The sequence below is a fragment of the Apium graveolens genome, chromosome 9 (assembly GCF_009905375.1).
Source record: "Apium graveolens cultivar Ventura chromosome 9, ASM990537v1, whole genome shotgun sequence".
NCBI classification, from domain to species: Eukaryota; Viridiplantae; Streptophyta; class Magnoliopsida; order Apiales; family Apiaceae; genus Apium; species Apium graveolens.
In genome coordinates this window covers 225,742,326-225,758,285 of record NC_133655.1, presented here as the reverse complement: position 1 = coordinate 225,758,285, position 15,960 = coordinate 225,742,326, and the positions used below count along the sequence as shown (strand labels likewise).

The 15,960-nt window shown below is 36.3% G+C and overlaps 2 protein-coding genes across 2 annotated transcripts; both read left to right on the top strand.

The window, feature by feature from the left end:
* The first annotated feature begins 10,856 nt into the window (after positions 1-10,856).
* Positions 10,857-13,303, top strand: LOC141686000 (uncharacterized). The gene is made up of 3 exons (XM_074491066.1): positions 10,857-11,028; positions 11,152-12,550; positions 12,634-13,303. Exons 1-3 carry the CDS (start codon positions 10,857-10,859, stop codon positions 13,301-13,303), a joined length of 2,241 nt encoding a protein of 746 aa, XP_074347167.1.
* A 231-nt stretch (positions 13,304-13,534) lies between these two features.
* LOC141685999 (uncharacterized) lies at positions 13,535-15,362 on the top strand. The gene is made up of 7 exons (XM_074491065.1): positions 13,535-13,648; positions 13,736-14,002; positions 14,095-14,378; positions 14,485-14,642; positions 14,885-14,991; positions 15,088-15,186; positions 15,309-15,362. Exons 1-7 carry the CDS (start codon positions 13,535-13,537, stop codon positions 15,360-15,362), a joined length of 1,083 nt encoding a protein of 360 aa, XP_074347166.1.
* Positions 15,363-15,960: the final 598 nt, after the last annotated feature.

Below are 15,960 nucleotides of genomic sequence, written 5' to 3'. Positions count from 1 at the left end.
AAAAAGATAATTATCATCACTGGAAAGTGAAGATGCATCAACATCTTCTCTCTCAAGATGAAAGCTACATAAACTGCATTGAGAATGGTCCTCACATCCCTCATAAAGTGGCCACAGCTGCTACTGCCACAATTGTTATTGGACAGTCTATTCCCAAGCCAAGAGCAGAATGGACTCCTGAAGATATTGAAGAGGTTCACAAGGACAAAAAGGCCATGAACATTCTGTTTAATGGCCTAGACAAAGATATGTTTGATAATGTCATTAACAGCCTCTCTGCTAAGGAAATTTGGGATACTGTATAACTTATCTGTGAAGGTACTGAGCAAGTTAGAGAAAAAAAATGCAGCTTCTCATTCAACAATATGAATATTTTTATTCTGAAGAAGGAGAATCATTGAATGATACTTTCAATAGATTTCAAAAACTGTTGAATGGATTGAAGCTGTATGGAAGAGTGTACCAAGTCAAGGATTCCAACTTAAAATTTCTAAGGTCTCTACCAAAGGAATGGAAGCCTATGACTGTTTCACTAAGGAATTCTCAAGATTATAAGGACTTCACACTTGAAAGATTATATGGAATTTTGAAGACCTATGAACTTGAGATGGAGCAAGATGAGCTGTTGGAGAAGGGAAAGAGAAAAGTTGGATCAGTTGCACTTGTAGCTGAAAATGAGAGAATTGAAGCCATGAATGAAGAAAAGACAATGCCAGGTCTCAAAATTGGCACAAGCGAATCAGAATCAAACAAGGGAAAGGAGCAAGCAGCTGAGGTTGAAGACAATTCCAGTCAAGATGACTCTGATGATGTTGATGAACATCTGGCCTTTCTGTCCAGAAGATTTGCAAAGATGAAATTCAAGAAAAACACTAGAGCCACTAAGCCAAACAAGAACATGGTGGACAAGTCTAAGTTCAAGTGTTATAACTGTGGCACAAGTGGACACTTTGCAAGTGAGTACAGAAAGCCAACTTCTGAAAAGAAGAAGTTTGAGCAAGTGGATTACAAAAAGAAATATTTCGAATTGCTCAAACAAAAGGAAAGGGCTTTTCTGACTCAGGAAAATGACTAGGCAGCTGATGGAGCCAATGAAGATGATGATATGGAGTATGTCAACTTAGCCCTGATGGCTAATTCTGATGAGAATGAAACTAGTTCATCAAGCAACCAGGTAATCACTACTGAGCTCTCTCAGCTTTCTAAAGATGAATGCAATGAAGCTATAAATGATATGTCTACTGAATTGTATCATTTACGTGTTTTCCTTAAATCACTAACTAAAGAGAACATGAGAATTAAATAGAATAATCTATTTTTAAGTGATAGGAATGATATGTTAGAGGGTAAGGTAATTGAGCTTGAAAAGATTAAAATCAAATGCTTATCTGTTGAGAGTGAACTAGAAGAGTCTGTTAAGAAAGTAGAAATTCTTTTTAAACAACTAGAACGTGAGCAAGAGGTAGTCAAGGCCTGGAAAACATCTAGGGATGTTAGTGCATAAATTGCCAAAGTTCAAGGAATTGAATCCTTCTGTGAGAATGCCTGGAAGAAAAAAAAGGAAATGGAATTGATTGACGGACTGTCAGCGGATGTGGAATCAACGGATGATAAAAATCATCCGTTGAAGGAAGAAAAGGAGCATCCGTTGAAGGCTGATCAGTTGAAACAGGCAAAAGATTCTAAAAAGGATAATTTAAAAAATCTCAGTAAGAAGTTTGGTTCAACTTTCAAGAACTTTGTCAAAGAAGAAGCTAGCACATCCAAAGATGCTAGTAAGGTGAATATAGGACACATGACTTTAGATCAATTGAAGAATAGGCTTAAGTTGGTTGAGGATAAAAAGGAAACTAAAAGAAAATCCAATAGAAATGGGAAGGTAGGGATTAACAAACACAACAACTACACACCTGATAAGTATGCTCCTAGAAAAAGTTGTGTGCATTATAATATTGTTAATCATCTATCTGTTAACTACAAATCTGTAAAGAATGCTCCCATGCCTTTATCTTCTTCCATGCCTAACATGTCTATGTCACTACTGAATGCTATGCCTGTTATGTCTCAACATAATCCACATGTACATTTTGCAAATATGCCATATGTTAATAATCCTTATTTTGCTGCATTTGGTATGCCTCAAATGCCATACAACATGCCTATATGGAATAACATGTTTGCACAATCTATGCCTTATCAAATTCAACCAAATGTGCTAAATGATTCTGTGACTGACCCTACACTTCAACCAACTACATCTGAGACCAAGGTTGACTCAAAGTTACCTAAGTCAAAAGGTGCAGAAAGTGTGAAGTCTAGGAAAAAGACTAACAAGGCTGGACCCAAGGAAACTTGGGTACCAAAATCAACTTGATTTGATTTTGTTATATGCAGGGAAAAAGAAGGAATCTATGGTACTTGGACAGTGGTTGTTCAAGGCACATGACAGGAGATTTCACCCTGCTCACAGAGTTCAAGGAGAGAGTTGGCCCTAGCATAACCTTTGGAGATGACAGCAAAGGGTTCACTATGGGATATGGCTTGATTTCAAAGGAAAATGTCATCATTGATGAAGTTGCACTAGTTGATGGTCTCAAACACAATCTATTTACCATCAGTCAACTATGTGACAGAGGGAATACTGTTTCCTTTAATTCTGAAGCCTGTGTTGTTACCAGTAAGAAGGACAACAAAGTGGTTCTAACTGGAGTCAGAAAAGGGAATGTGTACTTGGCTGACTTTAACTCTACAGATGCAGAATCAATCACTTGTCTTTTCAGCAAAGCAAGTCAAGATGAAAGTTGGCTATGGCACAAGAAGCTGTCCCATTTGAATTTCAAGACAATGAATGATCTAGTCAAAAAGGACTTAGTTAGAGGAATGCCTCTAGTGGAATTCTCAAGGGATGGACTGTGTGATGCTTGTCAGAAAGGAAAGCAAAAGATAGCATCATTCGGTAAGAAGCTTGAATCAGTAATTGATGAACCATTATAACTGTTACACATGGATCTTTTTGGACCAGTCAATGTATTGTCAATTTCAAGGAAAAGATATTGCCTAGTGATTATAGATGATTTCTCAAAGTTTTCATGGACCTATTTTCTTAGTTCAAAGGATGAAGCTAGTGAAATCATTATCAATCATATCAAGCAAGTCAACAACCATCCAGATTTCAAAGTAAGGAATATCAGGAGCGACAATGGAACTGAGTTCAGGAATTCTACCATGAGGTTGTTCTATGAAGAAAATGGGATCATGCATGAGTTCTCAGCTCCAAGGACTCCACAACAAAATGGTGTGGTGGAAAGGAAGAACAGATCATTAATTGAAGCTGCAAGAACAATGCTTGAAGAGTCAAAACTCCCAACATATTTTTGGGCTGAGGCTGTTAACTGTGCATGTAACACTCAGAATATTTCTCTAATTAATCTGGAAAAAGGCATGACTCCCTATCAATTGTTCAAGAGAAGAAAACCAACCTTAAACTTCCTTCATGTCTTTGGTTGTAAATGTTACATTCTAAGGAACCAACCTGATCACAAAGGCAAGTTTGATGCAAAGGCTGATGAAGGGATATTTGTTGGTTATTCTGCTGGAAAATCATATAGGGTCTACAATCTAAGAACCAACATTGTTATGGAATCTGTGCATATTTGTTTGATGATAAAAAGATTGATGGACTAACAGATGAGGGACACCATGTAGGACTCAAATTTGACAACATTGAGATATATTGTGATGATAGTGAAGATGAGAATGATGGAGAAGACACTTCAAAAAGGATTCAAAATTTGCCTTTGGATAATGCACAAAATGCTGCATCAGTTGAAAGTCATAACTCAGCATCCATTGACAGAAGTAATGTAGCATCTATTGAAAGACAAAGTGCATCATCCGTTGAAGTACATAATGGAGCATCCGTTGATCATAGTTCATCAACGGATAATCAAATTACATCATCAGTTGATAGAACTCCCAGTTCCTTGCAAAGGACCAACAACTCAGGTGGAGTTTCAACTAATCAACACTCAATCTCACATCATGACAACACTGAGGCCACCTCATCTAGAGCTAATCTACCACCTCAAAGGAAATAGACCAAGAATCATCCCTTTGAACTAATCATTGGTGATGCAACATCTAAGGTGCAAACTAGAAGGGCTACTCAAGATGAATGTCTATACAGTAGTTTTCTATCACAGGAGGAACCTAAGAGAGTGGAAGAAGCTCTATTGGATTCAGATTGGGTTGTAGCTATGCAAGAGGAGCTAAACCAATTTGAGAGGAACAAAGTATGGAAGCTGGTACCCAAGCCAAAGAACAAAAGTTCTATTGACACAAAGTGGGTATTCAGAAACAAGACGGATGAAAATGGCATTGTCATAAGGAATAAAGCTAGATTGGTTGCCAAGGGCTACTCTCAACAAGAGGGAATAGATTTTGATGAGACATTTGCTCCTGTTGCAAGACTTGAAGCCATCAGAATTTTTCTAGCCTATGCAGCCCATGCAAATTTCAAAGTCTATCAAATGGATGTCAAGAGTGCATTTCTGAATGGAGAATTGGAGGAAGAGGTCTATGTGAGTCAACCTCCAGGATTTGAAGATCCAAATTTTCCAGACTATGTGTATTATATGTTGAAAGCACTCTCTGGACTAAAGCAAGCACCTAGAGCCTGGTATGAGACTTTGTCAAAATTTCTTCTAGATAATCACTTCACTAGAGGTACTGTTGACAAAACTCTTTTCTTTAGAAATGTTAATGCCTCTACTATACTTGTTCAAATTTATGTTACAACCGGTATTTTCGTGTAATATTATTTGTGGATTTGATATAATATTAAAGCCAAATGAAATATATTCAATGATTGTACGTTTGTGTGAGAGAAAATTTCTGCATTATAAATTTGCTTTATGTAGTATATGAATTTTTCAAAGCAAGAGTTTATTTAATTTCTTTATTTTTGATTTATAAGGAATATTCTAAGCCTTGGAAAAATTTTCTTTTAAAAGGTATTTTGTTCACAAATTTTGAAAATGATTTTATAAAGTCTCTAAAAATCCAAGTTATTTTATGGTATAAATTTTATAATTTTTGAACTTGTATTTTATTTTATAAAAATAAATCATTATAAATTTTAGTTGTCATATTTAGCAAATTACAAGAAAGCCCTTGCATGCAAACCACCTTCTCATTCTTTTCAAGGACAAAGAGGACAATTCCAACCCCACTAACTCTTATTTTTCTAGCCAATTTCCTTCTTCACCCTTGCATGCAAAATGAACCAAGTATAAGTGGAGGGATAGTCTTGTCAATTCTCCTTTCCACTCAAATTTTGTCAAATCAAATACCATAAAACAAGCAAAGTGTCATGATCATTTTCATACTCCACCCACACCTCACTCTCTCCTCCCTCCCTTCTCCCTCCTCTCGGCCCTCCTTTCCCCCCTCACTCTCGGCTTTTAGCCGAGAACCACCCCTCCCCATTTTTCTTCATTCCTCAACCAAGCTTCTACTCTTTATACAAGTAAATTTTATTTCCCATACCATGATCATTCATATTTCAAAGAGTTTTGAATAGAAAGTTTAAGTTTTGAAGTTGCATGTTAAGGTTCTAGTTGAAACTCAAAGTACAACCTTGATTCTTGTGAGTTTAGGGTTGTTTTTGAGAGGACTACAAGGAATGGAGAAGTGCCAAGTCTTGAGAGGGAAACTCTTGATGATTAAATGGCCATTCCCATCCATTTCATTTGGCCATGACCATATGGGAGCCGAATGAATGGTCCTTAAGACTATTCTTGTTGCTTAAATCAATTTTTGCATGTTTATGTGATAATGACTTGAATTTTGTGGTGAAAATTTGATAAAACTCTTTGCATGCTAAGTGATCATCTAGGTATAGCTTATGCTAGGCTTGCATGTCAATTTTATGATAGAATATATGTAGAAAATGTGTTGTTTTGGTTTACAAAACCCGAAGACATGCATGCATGTGGATTTCTCTTAGAATGTTGTAAGATTTTGATCATTTGGAAAGATTTTGTTAGTGAGCCTTAATTTCAGTAGGAATAATGTGTTAATATTGATTTATGCTTCTTGTTGCATGATAATAATTCATGGTTATCTTTTATAAAAATGCATATCTTGTTGTTTCAAAAGCATGAAGATTTGTGATTTGTGAAGTGTAGTTTCTTTTGTTTTGTCATAATTGTACCTTAGGTAAGGATGATCTCACCCAAGGTTATTTTGAGAATAAGGGAGTTAGTTCAGTAGATTACCATGTTTAAGTCTTGGTTTGAGTATTGGGATGTTGGTAGTTGAGTTTATCAAGTCAAAACCTTGGAGAAAGGAGAGTTATAGTTTCTGCAGAAAATCAGTTTAGAACCCTGAGGTTTAGAGTGAGTTTTGATCATGTCATTAATGTGCACTTTGAGGCCCAAGCCACCAGAAGTTAGTATTGGGAGTATATAAAAGTTTTTAGGTGTTGGTTGGAGGTTTGCATGTCATTTGGTTAGGTGCACAAGTAGAATAACAAAATCTGTCCAGTAGGGGACAGTTTTGTTGCAACTTAGAAATAGGGAGATTTGACCATGTCATGGGTAGGCCCTCATTAGGCCCTGTTGGGCCTTAGTTAGAGGGAGTGTCAGAGAAGTGTTTCCAACCATAGTTCATAGGATATGAGTTAGAACCATGTGTCACAAGTTAATTCAAGTCAGGGCATTTTCTGCCCAGAAAAACAAGGGAACCTTGGACTTTTAGCTTAGGCCCAAGCCAGGCCCTTGAGCCACATCAAGTTTGTGAGATGCCCTTAGGTCAGGAGATTCTTGTGTAAAAGTTTTGAAGGAAAACTTGTAGTTTAAGAGTGTCTAATGCACTCAAGAAACCATAGTTGTCATTCTGAAATTTGCACCAGTGAGCACTTTCACTTATCACATAGTTTTAGAATACTTAGAAGTGAGTATTAGGTCGACCACCATAGTTGTAAGATAGTATAAGGTCAGTAGAGAAAAAGGCACAAGTGAGGGTTAATAGGTTTTGGATAGTTTAGGAAAGGCACATCGAGTTAGGAAGCCAAAATTAGAAGACCTTGTCTAGTTTAGCGACCAAGTGACTTAAGTTGTGAGTCGAGATCATCCAAGCCTAGTGTTGCATTATGGTATATATGGTGTTATTGGTATTAATATATGATATGTGATTATGTGGCTATGTGTGTACTTTCGTAATTTAAAAGTGAATATAAAATTAGGTGCATATAGGCCTAAGTGTCATCCGTATTTAATTTCGGGTTGTAAATAGGTTAAGTTAGTGAGAATATATTATAATCAGGATTATTATTTATGTAGGATCTTGAGACGAGGGAAAACTTGCCATAAAGGTCGAGTGAAGCTCCAGTTGCTCCTACCAGTCAGACCAGACCAGCCTTTCTCAAGGAAAGTGATTCAACTTGACCTTTGTATTTACTGCTAATAATTCATACATTGCTACAACTATCCCTGTCATTTGATATATTAAATCAAGTGTATCTTACGTTTATCTTTGAATCATATAGAAATGTCATGAACCCTCGAGTACGTATTGCAAGTAGTTCAAAAGTCTTATTCATGATAGTATACTAAATTAATTTGAATGCCATGATAAAGGAAAGGGTAGTTACCACTCTTAGTTGATTCTCTTGATTAACATGCTGATGATTCCTAAGTATTGATATCTCATCTTGATACTTGAACCCATATAGAACCTTACCTTGATACCTGAAAGCCAGATATTTATCATAGTTGTCCCTAATTGATTGATACCCCTTTTTCTTATCCTAAAGTTTGTCAATTCTGATATATCCTGAGCTAAAAATCATTTCTTCATACCTTAACACCCTTAGTATTCATGAAGCTTACATCCTTGAAGATCCAGCACTTGAACCTTGATGGGAAACCATTGCTTTAAGCCCAATTTGGCATTTCCCTTCATGATATCCAATAGCCTCACTAAATTCCCTTGTCCAAACTTTGATATATGAAAACCATTCAGTTACTTTAATAGAGTATAGTTTTGTGAATCGTGGCCCTGAGATTTAATACCATATTTCCCGTATTTCGAGTTGATATATAATCCCTTGATAAAGATGTTTACTGTAAAAAGAGATTTTGTCTTAATTCGGTATCAGTTGTTTTTTTGAAATGAATAAAATGTGGGTTTTCGGTCCCAAAGGGGGATAAATGTTTTCTTTGAATGGTGGATCTGGACTGAGACGCGAGTCCTTTCCACACTTATATTAGGCTTAAAAGTTGCCTAGGGATTCCCATTAATGTTTTAGAACCCAGCGAGGTTCGGGATTACTTCGCGGCTGATCACCGGCTGTAATCCGTAGCGTCCTAAAATGATTTTGATTAAGACATGATTTTTGAAATTTGTTTTGATACAAGTAAAAATGATGCCATTACCCAATGTTTTATCTCTCGTTATCTCAGATTATGTCTTCCCATTGACATTCTTTAATTTATATCTCGATTTATGTTTTGTATCGTACTGTTAGCACTTGTTGAGCATTTGGCTCACTTCTTGCTTTACCCTGATATTACAGCTAGCAGCTATGGTTAGATTCAAGCAGACTGCCCGTAAGACCTGTGATGTTGATGCTTATGTTCGAGCTCAGGTAGAATAAGTAATAATAGTTTGTGTGAGGACTCGGTATTTAAAATCAGATGTAATAGTTGGTAGTGTTGGGCTGTTCCAAACCCTAAACTGTAAGATCTTGGAGTTGGTTGTGTATTCTTCTTTTAAAAATGTTGTAATAGTTATATTTAATTTGCTGTTTAAGTTGGGGGCGTGACAATTTATGTAGATGATATTATCACTACGTGAAAAACTGGAATAGACATCACACTTTTTACATCAGTTACAAAAAAACTAATGTAAAAAACAATTTTTGACATCAGTTGCTCTCAAACCGATGTGAAACAACATTATTCACATCAGTTTCATGGCCGACCGTTTTATATAACTGCTTTTTAAAAAATTAAAGAAAAAACACGGAACAAATTGTTCCCCCTTTACAACTAAAAAACATGGGGGAAATTTTTACTTAAACAAAATTCATTTCCCCCCTTCTCTCTCACTGCTCTCCCTCCCCGACCTCTCTCTCTCGGTACACTCTCCATCCCCGACTTCTCTCTCTCTCTCTCTCTCTCCATCTCTGTCTCTCACCTCTCAACTATCACTCTCCCCTCTCTTTCACCTCTACCCGTTACAAGCCCTAAAACAAAGTTAAACCCTCTAATTACAGATCGAGCAAGAAGGTTGACATGCAGCCCTTAGAAGTGTCCATACAACCCGAATCAAGCAAGTTTTACACAAATCGAGCTCTGTTTCATCGAAATCGAACCTTAATTTATAAGTGTATTTTCAATTAAATTTGATTTTTTGGGACTTTTAATTGGTGTGTGTGTCTTATAGTCAGATTATTACTGACTTTGTGTATCTTTGTGAATTGATGTGTATGCATTATTTTTACTTGTGTGAAATGGGGCTTTGTTGATATATTTGTGCTAATGTTATTTAAAATGATTGTAATCCTCTTTCTTTTTTGATTGTATGTTTTAAAATGTGTATGTATTTTATTAATCCTCTTTCTGTTTTGATTGTCTGTTTGTGCTGATAAGGGGCTTTACAATTTTTTTATTTATATAAACTGTGCAATTTATGGAAGGCAGTTGTACTGTGTATGAGCTTAAGAATAAGTTCACAAGCTTAATTAGATATTTGTTAAAAAAGGTATAAAATTAGTGAAATACAGAAGAGATGTTAATGATTTTGAGGAGAACTATCGTAATTGTAATTTAGGTATTCGTTAAAAAAGGTATAAAATTAGTGAAATGCAATGTAATTGTATATGGTATGATAGGTTTATCATAATTTGTTAAATGGGTAACCACGATAATTTAATAACTGCCATTATCCGAATAAAACTATGCGTAGTTATTATATACTCAAGAAAATGATTAGGTGTTAGTAAATTATGAATTTTTATTTAATATTTGAAATTATGATCAGGTAGGTTATATGGATAAGTCATGGATATCTACAGATAGGGATTCATTAGACTATGAAATTGGGGTTAAAAAGATTTTGATATTTGATGAAGAAAACTGTAAGGATCCTAAGATGATACCCTGTCCATGCGCACGTTGCTGCAATTTTAAGAAATTATCGGTAAAAATCATTAGGGGCATCTATATGAAAAGGGTTTTAGTTTAGGGTACATCGATGGGATTTGGCATGGAGCTAAAGCTAGCTGTAGGTCATCGGCTGGTAGCACAATGCCACCTCCGTGTTCGGAAAATATTGAATAGAACGTTGAAGAAAATTTTGCTGCATCACAGGTAGGTGATATCTGTGAAGTAGCATATAATAACCGGGGTAATTTGGGTGATGATTGTGATAAGGATTCAGAGGAGTTTAAGAGGTTTTTGGCCGATGCCGAGCAACCTTTGTTTGAAGGCAGCGATTCTAGTAAATTAGGTTCGATGCTCAAGTTACATAACTGGAAAGCAAGATTTGGTATTAGTGATAGTGCGTTTACGGATTTACTTTCTTCCGTTGTCTCCTTACTTTCTAGAGATCACGTCTTGCCACGTAATCCATACACAGCTAAGAAAACCCTATCCGATTTAGGTCTTGAATATATTAAGATCCATGCATGTCCGAACGAATGCATTCTATATAGAGGTGTAAATTCTGATTTTGTCGAGTGTCCCAAGTGCCACATATCTCGCTAGAAGTTAGGCAAGGATGGTAAAGTGAGAGTTAACGTCCCGGCTAAAGTTATGTGGTATTTTCCAATCATTCCAAGATTTAAATGGATGTTTAAGTTGAATTCTACCGCTGAGCTTCTGACTTGGCATGCTAACCAAAGAAGTCAAGATGGGCAGATGCATCATCCAGCCGACTCTCCTTCATGGCGGAATGTCGATTATAAATGGCCAGAATTCGGTATTGAGCCGAGAAATCTTCGATTAGCCATGGCGGCGGATGGTATAAACCCCCATAATAATGGCATGAACAATAGGTATAGCTGATGGCCAGTAATGTTGACAACATATAACCTTCCTCTGTGGTTGTACATGAAAAGAAAGTTCTTGATGTTAACAATATTAGTGTCTGGTCCGCAAGAGCCAGGTAATAACATTGACGTCTTTTTGCAACCACTTATTGATGATCTCAAAAAGATCTGGAAAGAAGGTGAACCGGATGTGTACGACGCTCATACTAAATCTTCTTTCACTTTGAGGGCAATATTAATGTGGATAATAAAATATTTTCCCGCTTATTGGAACTTGTCCGGTTGTGTCAACAAGGGTTATATGTGTTGTCCAGTTTGTGGCGACAGTACCGTAGCCAAGTATTTACCTTATACCAATAAAATGTGTTTTCAAGGCCATCGTCGATATTTACCTAGGAATCATCCTAATAGGAGGAAAAAGACGGCTTTTAATGGTGAGCAAGAGTTAGGAAAAGCTCGTCAAATCCTTTCTGGAGAAGAGGTGTTAAGGCAGCAAGAGCAGATTAAATTTGCTTTCGGGAATGTAGTAAAGAAGTCCAAAAAGATCGACTGTCTATGGAAGAAAAAGTCAGTTTTCTTTGAGTTAGAATATTGGAAGTTTCATCATGTTCGTCACTGTCTCGATATTATGCACGTCGAGAAGAATGTGTGCGATAATCTTATTGAGACACTCCTAAATATGAAATTTAAAACTAAAGACAGCGAGGCCTCCCGACTTGATATGGTTGAAATGGGCATTAGGACAAATTTGGCTCCACAAAAAGTAGGAGCACGGAGAACGTACCTGCCCCCTGCTGTTTATACTCTTTCAAAGGAAGAAAAAAGAAAACTGTTAAAGTCATTGTCATCAATGAAACTTCCCTATGGACATTCATCAAATATAAAAAATTGTGTCTCGATACCTGATATGAAGTTATTTGGGCTGAAGTCTCATGACTGTCACATACTACTTCAACAGCTGCTTCCAGTTGCAATTCGTGGAATTCTCCCAAAAAATGTTTGGGTTAGCATCATTAGGCTGTGTTTCTTTTTCAATTCTTTGTGCACTAAAGTTGTCGAGGTATCAAAATTGGATAAATTACAGTCAGATATAATATTAACCTTGTACGAGCTGGAGAAAATATTCCCTCCCTCTTTTTTCGATGTAATGATACATCTTACGGTTCACTTGGTTAGAGAATTGCGTTTGTGTGGTCCGGTTTTTTACAGATGGATGTATCCATTTGAACGGTTCAATAAGGTGCTGAAAAGTTATGTGCGAAACCGTTTATATCCGGAAGGTTGTATAGCTGAAAGCTATCTCGGAGAAGAATCTGTAGAATTTTGCAGCGAGTTTGTTCGGCAGAGTTGCACAACTACAGGTTTTCCGAAGGACAAAGCCAAACTTGATGGTACATTATCTCCTGCAATAATAAAGTCAGTCGAAGAAAAAGAGCGAGATGAGGCACACCTACATGTTCTTCAAAACAACTCGGAAGTGTATCCATACATCACGTAAGTTAAATTAATTAACCCTTGTCTCAATCTTCTTTTAGCGAGTATTTATGGTATTTTCTTATCAATACTTTTATTTCTAGGATGCACAAGGAATTATTAGAAGAAACCTATCGAGGGAAAAAAACCGTGCAATGGCTAATCGGAGAGGACAATCGGTTATTTTCTAGTTGGTTTGAAAAAAAGGTCAGTGAAATGATAAGGAATGGAGAAGATGTTCCTGAAACGATAAGATGGCTTGCAGGCAAACCGTCTTTTTCCGTATTGACTTATGAAGGCTTTCTCATTGATGGGGTTCGATATTTCACAAAAGACCGATATAAGGCGCGGGTGGTCCAAAACAGCGGCGTGTCTTTAGTTGCTAAGACTGTCCAAGTGAGTAGTGCCAAGGATGTAAATCCCGTGGAGAGCGATATGACATTTTATGGCGTTATTGAAGAAATTTGGGAGTTGGATTACCGTGCATTTAAGGCTCCGCTGTTCTTGTGCAAATGGGCAGATAGCGATAGAGGTGTCAAGCTCGACGATCTTGGCTTCACACTTGTGGACCTTAGTCAACAAGGTCACAAAAATGATAAGTACGTATCGGTTGACCAGGTCAAGCAAGTTTTCTATGTCGACGATCCAGTCGATATTACCTGGTCAGTTGTATTAACTTCCACGAATCGAGATTACTATGAGGCGTATAATGACGACGGTTTAGGGGACACAACACTGGAAAATCCTCCATTATGCTCTCAAATCCCTAAGTAGATGTCCCAGTAGATGTAGATGATGAAGCAGATGAGCCTAGTCTTGGAAATCAACGAGAGGATGTCGAGGGAATTTAGATTAAAAAATGATTATATTTTGAATTTGGATGTCGATGTATTTTTAATTAATTTCGATATTTGTATTATTGTGAGAGATAGAAGTATGCTTTTGGGACATGTTTAAAATTATACTTTTGCTAAACCCTGGATAATGTGTCTTTGATTTTCTGAAATGAAGCAAAAGTGTGGTCTTACTGCTGTACGTGAATTGATGGTTGAAAACAATAATGGTAATGGTGATGACTGTGTGGACATTAATCATTTTGACCCTCCGCATGGGAAAAAGGTAAAAAAGTATTGTACGTATATCTCTCAATATTTTTGCAATTGTTTCCAGAATTATTATTTGACAATGCTTATAAATGTAATTTAGGATCCGCGAAAGTGCGAGCTAGCAGTGGATGTAATTGAAAATAAGGTAGCTTTTGGTATGGTATTCTCCGAGGATGGAATGTCTACGTTAGTACATGGAGTGCCTCTTGAGCCCGGATATGCTCGTGTCCAGGTAGACGGAACCATCAAGGAAGACGCCTTAGTTCCGGTACCAATAGCTGGTGAAATAGAGACAGTCCACCAAGTGGTTGGCTCCCTTGTAGCATGGCCTAAAAATTTGATCATCTTCAGTCCCCCCACTGATGAGGTATTTTCTTAAAAATCAGAGAATTATAAATGCATTTTCTAAAAACTGTTAAGGTTTATGGAATAATTGTTTATTTGTTTATTTGTTTGTAGAAAAAGAAGGAAGTGAAGCCAAGGAAAACAAAGATTGTCAATGCGTATCAGAAACTATCGGTTGAGATGAAGAGTGTGAAATCTACTGACAATGTTCCTCGAAGGTTTATGTTGTTGTACAGACATGCCATGGTCATATTGAAAGAAAGTGGAGACTCGATACAAATACCGTGTGGTGCTGAGGTGTTTGGAGTCGAAAAAGTCATTTTTTTATTGCACGAGAATGTTATGGCCTTGTTGGAGTTTAAAATGATTGGTCAGGGCATAATATCCACATATATGGCGTATGTATTTTTTCCTTTTTATTTTTCCTTTTCAATTCATTAAAATTGTTTTATTTTATTTTTTTGTGAGAACAAATTATGGAGAATGTTTTATTTTTATATTTAGGTATTTGTATACCGAGGTTCGTAAGAGAAAACTATCCGACATGTATGCATTTGTTGATCCAACGGCCACTTTTAAGCTCAATGAGGATTTTGAAGCTTATATTGTCGAACGGATGAATACAGGAGATTCTCGCATATTCTCATGCCTCATAATGAGAAGTAAGTTTTAGCGTTTGCAAAATTATAAAAAATTATAAACTGTCTCTATATTTTATAATTTCTTGTTGATTTATTTAATATTAAACAGTTATCACTGGATTTTGATTATGATTTGGGAATCGGAAATCTTCATTCTCAACCCCTTGGCCCATCCGACAAATTTTCCAAAATTGGAAGCAGCATTAACGCGGTAGTGTTAATTGAACTTTTTTTATATATGTTTGATGTTTATTTTTTTATAGAATTTTTTATTTATGTATACTGCATGTTTACTCTGTACAGAGCGGTGAGATCTTATAATGCTCAGAAAGGATTGGTAAACAAAAACCCCAAGATTAAGAACCTTAGCGTAAGTATTCACTTGTGCACATTTGACTATAGTATGGTTTTTTGTAAATTCTTTCTTTTTTGGGATTGATTGATTGTTAATTTTTTGTTGGATTAGGGATCCCCGAAACAACCGGGTGGATACGAGTGTGGGTACGTTGTCATGCGTTACATGAAAGACATATTCGAAGATAAAGAAATAAAATTCATTACCAAGGTAATAAATGTACATTTAGCGCAATCTGCAAACACATAGAATAAATGTACATTATCAGGGCATATTTATATTTATAGTATAGTATGTTAATTCGCTATTTTTGCACTCTGTAAATTTCACAGTGGGCAGCTAAGACTCGAAAGTGCTATACAAGGGAGGAACTTGATGAAGTGTGATTTGAGACTCTTCAATATGTCCAAGAGTTTATTTAGTTTTCATGTTACCAGGGAACAATATTTAGTTTGATCAGTACACTGTCATCTAGTTGGTCGTTCGTTCGTTTGGTTGGTCTTGTAATCTGCTTAAGTAGTCTGCTACCACGCTAGTACCACGCTTTGCTGGAAATGACTTGCGTAATTAGGCTAGTTATGGCAGATCATGAATTGTGGATATTCGGTCTGACTTGTTTAAATGATTGTTATAACTTTTGTTGGATGATTTGCAAGTTATTATATAACTTTTGTTGCATTTCCGTGCTTGTTTGGTGCTTGATATATAGCTAAAAAGCAATTAGTATTTTAGTTTTGGTTTGCGATTAGTCAATTTCAGTTTTGATAGTTTTGGTTTGTGATTGGTTTGGTTTGTGATTGGTTTGCGATTGGTAATTTTTGGCTAGTTGAATATGTGAATAATACACATCACTGAAAATGTAAAAACCGATGTCTATGCTAATCAAAAATAACAGGCATATTGTGTTCTTTTGTACCCAAAACTGATGTATATACAACTCAATAACATCAGGCAAAGCAATTCCAAACTGATGTTAAATCAAAT